Here is a 10,732-nt window from a genome sequence, read left to right on the forward strand (position 1 = left end):
AGTACAGTTTTTGAGTTTAAAGGAGTCGAAGGGGCCATAAGGAAAATATCGACATATTGATTTTTGGTTAGACTTCAAAAATTTTTAATTAAAATTAAAATTGTGTTATATTGTGTTCAAACCAGTTGTTGTGTTCATGATTAATTGTAAGTCTCATGCTTAAGTATGTCAAAAACTAATATTGTGTACACATTTGCCCCAACTGTTCAGGGTTTGACCACTGCAGTCATATTATGCTTTGCTCGGCGAGGATCTTTATTCATTGGTTTGCTTGCACTTTTGAGAAAAAAATAGGTAGATTGTGTATGAAATTGGCACTTTACAAGAGTTATTGTTCTTCATTTGGTCAGATTTGGTTGATGATAGTGGGAGATGAATATATGATCTTCTAAAAAATACAAAATGGGCTATTGTTACATAAAAATATAGCATATGTAGACTGAAAAAACCTGTTAGTTTGTTTTTTTTTCTACACCATGAATCACCTCTACTATAGGCAGTGCCTGAATTCATACAGACTGGTTCTTAAGTACAATGAAGAAGTTTTAGTAAGAATCTAGCAGTGGATGAAAAAGATCACTATTGACCATAATTGGAGGGAAACAGCCTTGATTGCAAGGGAATGAAGCAGTAAAATAGAAACCAAGTAAGTTACATTCAGTAACGTTTGTTTGTTTGTTGGGGTTTAACGTCCGAGCAGCAATATTTCAGCTATATTCAGACGATATTCAGGAATGAGTCAGCTTAAAATGATAATAGGTTAGCAAAGTGCAGCATGATACAACCGCAGCCAGTTGAACTTTTTTCACTTGAGGCTAGTGTGGACAGATAATTAGTTTTTAACATGCTAAACATAGGGAGTTACTGTTAATTACAATGCACAACCCCAAAAATCAATTCCAGTATTTCTTTTGTGGTATGGCGACTTGTAATTCAATTTAAAAAAAAACTCATTCACTAATAGTCAAATTATTGTCTGGACATCAGGAAAATGCATGTTTCTAGCCTGCCATTTTGGCCCCAAATTTCTAAAAGGCTAAAGTCTCTAACTAAAAAATAAATCCAAGTCTGACCATTGTGGTATAGAATATTGTGGAACAATATCATAGACATTATTACACTTTTATTGGAGTTATATAGTTAAATTCCAAGAAATGCTTGTTTTAGGCCCTAATTCAAAAATGGTTAGGGCCAAAACCCTCAAAATCTATAACTTGTTATAAAACTTTATAAAGATCCCCAAAGATATTGCATCATGAAATCAGTATGTTCAAGAGAACCAGTGTTAGAAAGGTAATTAAAAAGAACAATATATAGGAAAAACAACTAGACCAACGAAAAAAACAAAAAAAACAAAAACAAAAAAAACAAAACATAAAATACAAGTAACCAAAATAACAAGCACAAAGGAACAAAAGTAAATGAGGCCAACTAGATGTAAAAAGATCTCTTAACACAACTTGCAGGAGGTCAAGATGCATTTTAATTGATTTTTCATGTTCCATAATACAGATGGCCACCACATGATTTTTATGCCTATCCTTTCATAGTTCGGATTGACGAATTAATTTCAAGTTATCACACCAAACCAAGTGTTAAAGGACGATGACAACACCATATCATTATACGACAGCAAATTCTTTGCAGTTGTATAAAAATTCTACATTTCTTTAAATGGCTCTTGAATTACCATACAAAGTATAGAAAGACAGCTACCAGTAAATACCATAATTCAGCAGCAACTTTATCCTTTTCCCAATGTCCTTCTTATGTTTAAAGGGCTATGATATTTTAATATCAAATTTGGAATTTTCTATTGCTACTGATCCAATCAGACTACTTGAAATAAAAATATGCAAATAAAATGATATTAATATCAATTTATATCTGTAACAAATAACAATTCAATACATCATTTACAATTATTTTATTTCTTGAAGTAAAATAGAAATGACTGCAATCCACCAATAAACTCTTATAATTTTAAATACAGATTCCATCATCAAAAATAATTTCATTACATATAACACCGGTTTATATAAATAATAAAATAACATGCCTATCAATCAAACATAAAAATACATAAACTGAGGTTTAATTTTTTTTCTACTAAGAATGAAAAAACAAAAAAACAGAATTAAAAAAAATATTTTGCAAGATTTCTGTTAAGTAAGATAATGCTTAAATAGCACTCCAGATAAGAATCATGCAAAATGTGATTCATGGTTGGAAAGCCTGCATATTTTTATTTTTGATATTTTGTTTAAAATAGTTTAGTACACAGAAACTAACACATGGCTTTTCAGATCACCCTTGTTCTTAACTGATAAAAATTATACAGAATGTTCTGCAGAATTCATAAATTAAGGGAGATAACTCTGTAAACGGCACTAAAATACAATAGAAACTGTTGGATTTTCAATGTGGCTTATCTCCTAGGAGCAGACAGATTGAAATGAAATTATATATTTCATCATATAGATGTATAAAGCAACTTTAAAACAAAAATAAAAATGTGTAGCCTTTTTCAAGGTGCATCACATATTACAGATTTTTCATGATTCTTACAAAGACTATCACATCATACTTAAATCTGATAATTTAACTTATGTTCATGTATTTATTCTTTATACTATGTTTATTTACAAGAACCTAGACTTGCAATTTAAAGAAACAATATAATTCAATGATTTTCATTTTTTAAGATCCACTCACTAAAAGTGTGTCCTGGGGTCACCACCAACACATTAAAAATAAGATGCAATACCTTTGTCTTATAAGAAAAAATCACATTTTACACCCAACCAATACATAAATAAATCAACTGCTGTTCTGCCTCCCAGAGGCATTTTTCTGATACAGCCCTAAGTGATACTGTTGGCTTTCATGAAAACTACCTCATCTCTTTCTTATTGGAAAAATATGCTAAATTTTTTTAAATTGGGAATTTTGAAATGCATACAAAACCTTGAATTTGAAGTTAAAAAGATTAATTCTATAGAGGATGTTAAGAAAAAGATAACTCATAAACAATCAGTCAGTGAAATTTATTGAACAGAATCACCATCTCTTTGACTACCAATTGGGAAATACTTTTAATACTGTAAAAATACTACAAATCATTGATACCAATTTTGGTAGATTAAGGAAGAAACACAAGTATGTGGATTCTTGAATTCATGGGTTTGAGGTTTTCAGTACACACATTAATGGAAATCTTTGACCTACCCACAAAAACCCCCAAAATTGGTATCCCACAAACAATAGTACTTTCTCAGTGTCTAATTTAGGATTATTTTTTCGCCATTTTTTGTTGACAAATTGGAGAAGATAAGATTTTGTGACTGGATTGGATATTTAGTCATATTGTGAGTAAATAGAGGCAAGCTAAAATTATGATAAATTCCAAGAAAATTGTGTTCAATACCATAATAAATCAATTATGAAGAATGCAAAGGACAAAATTTAGTTGAGGTTCAGAATTATAAGTAGAAGTCTTTATAAAAATCAGACTGGAGGTGTTTCATGCATATCAAAAACCAACCGAATTCAATTTATTTCTAATTCAGAAACTATTATTGACCACAATACCAGTCTTAGTCTTTTAGTTTTCCTTCCAACAGGAAATAATTATAGATTGTGCTTGAAATTGTAAGAGTGGTCCTTCTTGATATATTTGATTTGGTTGATCTTATTTGGAGATGAATGTACGGTTTTCTAAAAAAAATTTGGATCTGAATAGAACCAGGACTATCATTAAAGCATATGTAGACTGAAAAAGCATCACCTTTTTTTGGGTGGGTTTTCTTCATCATAAATTACCTCTACCATAGGCGTGTCTGAATTTTATAAGGACTGGTACTTTAAGGGAGGGACATACACTTTAATTGTGATGACTTATTCCATAATTAAGAGTCTAATGTTAAGTGTACATCAACTTTTGACCACTGATTCAGAAAGGTAGGCCTGTAATGATCTCCACAAAGCAGTTATATTTCCTGATCCAAAACCTCTAGCCCCAAATCTCTGAATGATCTCAAGGAAAAATGTTTTCTCTTCAAATAAAGGCTGAGTAAATTTCTGCATCAAATACCTGTAAGTATAAATAATTAAAGAACCTCAGTGAGCGTGCTCACATACCCCACGCGTCCTCATGTTGGATACTCAAATAAATTTGTTTGTAAGAGAAATACATGTAGAAGGACTCCTATAAAAAGAGGAATAAGAATGATTTTTAGGCTTTAGACCTTTATCTTCTAACTAAATTCTATTACTCAGAATGGTAGTTTCAAACTCCAGACTGTGATTTCTTTGAGTTTTAGTTAATCAAAAGTAAATATCATTGTAGCGGAACAAAACATACACTAGACCTGTAACTTATCATGGTAAACTTATACACCAAAACTCTTGTCAATATCTGCAAGCATTTAGAAAAAAAAAGTCAGGAAAACTGTTATTTCTGTGAATTTTGCTAAGTTCAAGGCCCGTAATTTCAGTAAAAATCATCAGAGCAATACGAAATGTAACCTTGACCTGAACCTTATCATGTTGAACTTATATACCAAAAATCATGTCAATATCTGCAAGCGTTTAGGAAAAAAAAGTCAGGAAAACTGTTATTTCTATGAATTTTGCTAAGTTCAAGGCCTGTAATTTCAGTAAAAATCGCCGGAGCGAAACGAAAGTTAAACTTGACCTGTAACTTATCATGGTGAACTTATATCCCAAAAATCATGTCATTATCTGCAAGTGTTTAGAAAAAAAGTCTGGAAAACTGAAGATGGACTGACAGACTGACGGGTCAAAAACATTATAAAAAAACTGTAGGATTTCTTTTTTGGAATAAATCTATAATTATTAAAATCATTTCAAGCACAATTTTTTATAGCCTAAATTGACAAATTCACCAAGAATTTTTTGAAAGACTAGTAATAATTATGTTTTAGAGCAAAATACTGTTAACATATCAATTTTCGCTGCAACTAATTTTCACGATTTCTGAAAAGTCAACGTTTGTGGGTATCAATTTCCGCAGTATTTGAGGTTGAAGAAATAAAGTTTTCCAATACTGTAAAAGTATAAATTTTTGAGGCGTATGTATTTTCGATATTTTCCCTGTGAATATAAAAATGCGAAAAATAGTACCCACAAAATTGATATTTAACACTATATCAGGCCAAACATTTTTTTTTTCAATCAGTGTAAATTGATACCAGCGAATATGTTCATTTGACAGAATCCGTGAAAATTAGCAACAGCGAAAATTAATACTTTTACAGCAGTCTCGGTAGTGTGTGATTCCTCTTTAATCAATTATTTTACTGTTAATATTACAGTAAATTAATAATGGCCATTAATATAACATTAACAAATGGACAAGTCAACATATATTGTTTCCTCTGGCCATTTTAATCCAACAGTGTATTCATATTTAAAACTAAAACAAACTCACTTAAGTGCCCAAGCCATACCTTATTGTAGGGATTAACTTTTGACAATTTAATTGCATGTTCACGAATTAATTTTTTATAGACATATCACAACTTGTGTATCTAACGGTAATCTTTTATTGGTGGTTACCTGTAGTGTGTACGTGTTTGACACAATTTGTTTTTGTTAATAGAATGTTCGCACAGTATTGATTTCTTTCTTTGATGTGATAGTTACTCTATGGCCAATGATACAAATAATTAAGTAAACAAGATCTCGAATTCAGAAATTATAACTCACATGCTTTTATCCTATATGTTTTTATAATAGACTTAATATAAATTCATACTTGATTGCATTGAATGATACAACCCTTGCATAAAATGATGTTTCTATTCAAAATTGTGGAAACCATGATTATAATGGTCAAAAGACTTGATAATGTGAATACATTTTCATGGGTACTAATTTTTGTGTTTTTGAGGCAACAGCAAAAACAGCAAAAAATTGGTACATAGCAAAAATTAATACATAAATTACAGTATTTAAAATTTTGTTTTAAATACAAAAGAATTTTTTTTGCATTACTTTGCTGATGGATAAAAAAAAGAAAGTTCCACGAGATATTTATACCTATTCTTCCTGCCAGTGTTTTGTAATGCCAACTTTAAAGGCATTAAAGGAGGCAGATAAACTTCCAATATTTACTGAAACAAAACAAAAAACAAACAAAAAACTAGCTGCTCAGTGCTATACAAAATGTGTCATAGGTATAATTTCATCTGAATTGAGAAAATAAAATTTTGTGCCGCACTTCATAAAAATTCAAGAAAACTGAGTCTTCACATGTAATTTATGTAAAATAATGTAAAGTGAATTTTACATGAAAATCACAAAAATTCACATAATTTTTTTCCTGTGTTGTATCAGTAGAAAGACTAAATTAATTTTTTAGTTTTGTTTGGGTGTTCATACTGGGCTTCAATTTAGATTGTCCCATGAGATATTTTACCTCTGTTCATCAGTAGTTATATCTGGATCAGCTTCATTATCAACAAGTATTCCATATTTCTTCAGAACTTCTACATCTTCCTGTATTTCTTCTATTTCCTTTAATTTGCCCACCTAGATAGGGGTGAAAAAAAAATAAAATGGCTTTTCCAGACGTGATCGAGATGAGAAATAACTAATGGGTGGTTCAATTGTACTAGTAATAAATAATGTACTTGAAGCAGGGTTTTTATACTGCAATATACATGAAAGTTTCCCCAAAATTATGTTACTCAACACTATTTATGCTCAATTAATCACAGACAAATCTTATTATACAATTTCTAAAAAGAGATTGGTCATAATTGTACTGATGTATGGCAAGACACTGTTCCACTTTTCAAAGTTCATAACATGGGTAGAAAAATTATGGACATTTGCTGCTCGTGTTGGGTCAGATTTGTCAGATTTTCGGACTCCTCTGGTTTTATCCATTTCATAGCATAAATATGTTTTGCTATTTTAGAAGTTTTTGTTGATTTTTTTTTTTATTTCTTTGGGGTTTTTAATAGATAAAATCCACTAGGACAAAACCTTTGGAAAATCTAGAGAAATCCTTTTCTCACCAAAATTCAAATGCTTATATCTCAAAAACGAGCCCATTGACCCACCATTTTTTACTTTTCAAATTGTTCTATCATGAGAGATACTAAAAAGATTTCACAACCCTTTGCAATCCTTGTTATTTTTAAGGAGGTAAACCTAGGGTAAGGGACACAACTCTTACAAATATCTTTAAGGTGGGAATCAAACATTTTTTATGAACAGACATCAAAATCCTATTTAAATCACCAAAACCACCAGAGTATTAAATCAAAAGGTAATAAAATAAATTTTATTTATAAAAATTCAATGAATTTTTTAATCACTTTCTTTTCTGCAAGAATGAGAATCCCTGGTTTGAATGGTTAATTTCAAAGTATCCAGGGTCTAAGTTGGCCTTAAAGGGGGACCTATTAATAATTAAAGTGGCCTTGTGTTGTTCCTAACTGCACAAGAATTCAGACATTATGGAACCTGTGTTAAATATTCTTAATTCTCATATGGATAAAAAATGATCAAATCACTGGGGCATCATAATCAATTTACACAAAACCTATTATTCTCCTTAAGGAGGTAGCCCTAGGGTAAGGGACATAACCATTGAAATCAGTGATATGTTTGTATTATATCCAATGTCACCAAAGCCTATCAAGCTTTCATTTGAAACAGTATGAAATCAGTCAAAGTTTCTTTGATACTTACATGAGATTGATGTAAAATACTGAATACAAACATTCCAATGATTTGTAAGAGTTGCATCCCTTACCCTAGGTCTACCTCCTTAATATGACTTTTTTTTACTTTAATTTTTTTAGTAGAACTGACAGATATCCCAGTATCATACCTCAGTATAATAAGTATATGGTGGTTCCACAAAGTTTACACCTTGTTCTTGTAGAGTAGAAACACAGCTGACTATACTCTCTGTGTGCAAACCTATATGTTGTATGCCATCACCAAGATGTTCTTCAAGGAAGGTATCTATTTGGTTTGGTCCTAAACAGGTAGTCATAATAATACATAATATAAATTAGCCCCTGTCAGTATACAAATGCATGGTACCATTATTTCTGTTTAATTTGATCAAAACCCAAAGCTTCAAGTAAAAAACAATTAAAATTCTTTTGACTTTGTGCAACCAGTCAGACTGTATAAGTAACTCTAAACTTGATAGCCAAATCAATCAAAAGATTTTTATATCAACTATGTGCAATGTGAAATCATTGTAAGTTGGTTCAAACAATTTTAAACTGATGACTGTGAAGTTCAGTTAGCCATTACAAAAGCCTAAGATACACAACACAATATACATGAAAAAAATGACAAAATAAAAAACAAAAGAAGCAAATGGAGAATGTATTAAGCAGTAGTCTTTATAAAAATCAGGCAGGAGGTGATTCATACATGTCAAAAACCCACCAAATTCAATTTTATTTCTTGTTCAGAAACAGTTACTGATCACATAACAAGTCTTAGTTTTTTACTTGGTTGATCATTTGAGATAAAACTTAAATAGATTGTACATGAAATTGGCACTTTATTAAGAGTTATGGTTCTTTATTTTATTTTATTTGGTTGGTTTTAGTGGAAGATACATTGTAGATGTATGATTTTCTAAAAAGTGCAGACTGAATACAGAAATAACTATCTTTAGGTGAAAATTTGTTAAAAGAATAGTATGTTTGGTTGGTTTTTCTACACCATGAACAACTTTACCATTGACAGTGTCTGAATTTTATGTGGACTGGTACTTAATTATATTGATGTTACCCTGTCCTTCAAGAGCTTCAGCAATGACAAATTTGAGACTATTTTCATGTCCTTGTGAATAAAGCCCAGTTTCAGCACATTTCCAGTACTCAAATGCTTTCAATCTAATTCCAACATCATCATTGTCAATAACAAATCCATTTTCTGTATCTTCATCACTTAAAAGACACAATTATGAAAATCATAAAATAAGAGGCTCCCAGGAGCCTGAATTGTTCACCTGCTAAAATTTCTGCCTTTCAAGGACAATAACTCTAGCAAAGAATTGTCTGACAATTTTGACTCAAAGAAGACTTTGGTAGGAAATATCATAAGAATCATTTCGGAGTGTTCATATCACAACTCATACATTATGCCAGAGCTTGCCGAAACTACACAGACTTTTTGTATCACGCTAGAACTCTAACAAATCGGCTTCTGGAACAGGTTATGTTGCTACAAGGCTGAAGTCATCACTACAGAAGTGTTATGATCGTCATCATGAACTTGTGGATCGTTATGGTGTATCCATCTGCACCATGAAAACTGATTTATTCAACAGGTCATGCTTTTCCTTTCCTCGTTTGTCTACCCCAAACTTGACTTTTTATAAGCAACTCAGCGGGTGTTTCTAGAAATACAGAGGACGCTTACCCTACCAGCACACCTGGTCCATGCTCCCAGTTTTTAGTGGAGTCTGAGTTGCTCATTTGCTTTTGTTACTTTGTATGTATGATTTTAGTTACTTTATGTTCTTTGTTGTATATGTCTGCAAAAACTCTTACAAGGAGTCATCTAACAACTTGGATCTAATTCAAACTTTTAATGGCTTTATAATGAGGAAACTTAATGGTTTTGGAGATATATGCGAAAAAAACATCTGTCTGATCCCATGTTCATGTTTCAAGGAATAAAAAAAACCTACAGCAGAACACACTAAGGAACATTCATTAACATTTAACATGAGGTTAAGGTCATCATTACTGACATCTATTCAAACTTAAAAGGCAGTGTGCTAAAGACCACACAGGTGTTCTTAAGTAGTTAAGTAGGAAACATCGAAATAATGTAGGGCAGATTTCTACCTTGAGAGCTATTTAAATTACTCACTAGCCTCAATGAATTTGTATTGAAATTGGAACTGGTCTTTTTCAATCAGCTGTAATACCAATTAGAAAACCTGCTCATGGCTATACATATAATGTTATACCTATTGATCATAAATCTGTTCATTCCAAGATTGTCCTCGTACCATTTCAAAACTGATGCTGATGTTCCAATCCCACATGCAAATGTAACATGATCAATATGGGTAACCAGAGGGTTACCCTGTTTGTTTATCTGGGACTCAACCGTTTCAAAACCAGGCAGAAAACAACCTTTGTAATTGCTGTCATTTATAAGAGTGTGGATGACATTTCCTACACAGGACTTTATTGTGGCAACTTCTACTGAACCATTATCATCTGAAATTGTTCTTGGTGGCTTTAAAACTGTACCTCCAGCCCTGCAAACCCTCTGGACACAAGCTGTGACATCTTTGACCTTCAGTGCTACATTGCTACATGTATTTCTAGATTTCACTAATTTACCTGTAGCACAAGGGTCTAAAGCAAAATGGTACGCGTTTGAAATGAATGGCTCATCATCTTGGTCTACAGATCTTTCATTTTTCGTATTTGTACACTTCGGTTGCGTAATAAGAAATTTTGCCTGTCCAGAACACAATACCCATTGAATGTGTGATTTGCTTACTCTTTTGGCACTATTTGAAAATCTGAATTTGTTTGTCAGCTCTCTTGTAAAATTTTCACCATCTCTGACGTAAAATTCTGCGTGATGTACACTGTAACTTTCCATTGTTTCATCACGCACGAGTGTCCTGCTAAAAATCGGCTGCTTGTGGAGCTCTTCTGTGTGAAAACAACAAATTATTACAAGTCGTTTTAGCGCTTATAGT

The 10,732-nt window shown here is 31.7% G+C and overlaps 1 protein-coding gene across 1 annotated transcript; it reads right to left on the bottom strand.

Moving 5' to 3' along the window:
- Positions 1–1,912: 1,912 nt before the first annotated feature.
- LOC148620766 (4-hydroxyphenylpyruvate dioxygenase-like protein) lies at positions 1,913–10,703 on the bottom strand. Its single transcript, XM_088574568.1, has 5 exons — positions 9,983–10,703; positions 8,794–8,951; positions 7,868–8,019; positions 6,443–6,555; positions 1,913–4,093 (listed from the first exon to the last, which is right to left on the bottom strand). The coding sequence occupies exons 1-5, from the start codon at positions 10,630–10,632 to the stop codon at positions 3,934–3,936; spliced, it is 1,233 nt and encodes a 410-aa protein (XP_088430694.1). The 5' UTR covers positions 10,633–10,703; the 3' UTR covers positions 1,913–3,933.
- Positions 10,704–10,732: the final 29 nt, after the last annotated feature.

This window comes from Perna viridis, chromosome 3, assembly GCF_037379345.1.
Source record: "Perna viridis isolate PV_CMFRI_1.1 ecotype Kerala chromosome 3, ASM3737934v1, whole genome shotgun sequence".
NCBI classification, from domain to species: domain Eukaryota; kingdom Metazoa; phylum Mollusca; class Bivalvia; order Mytilida; family Mytilidae; genus Perna; species Perna viridis.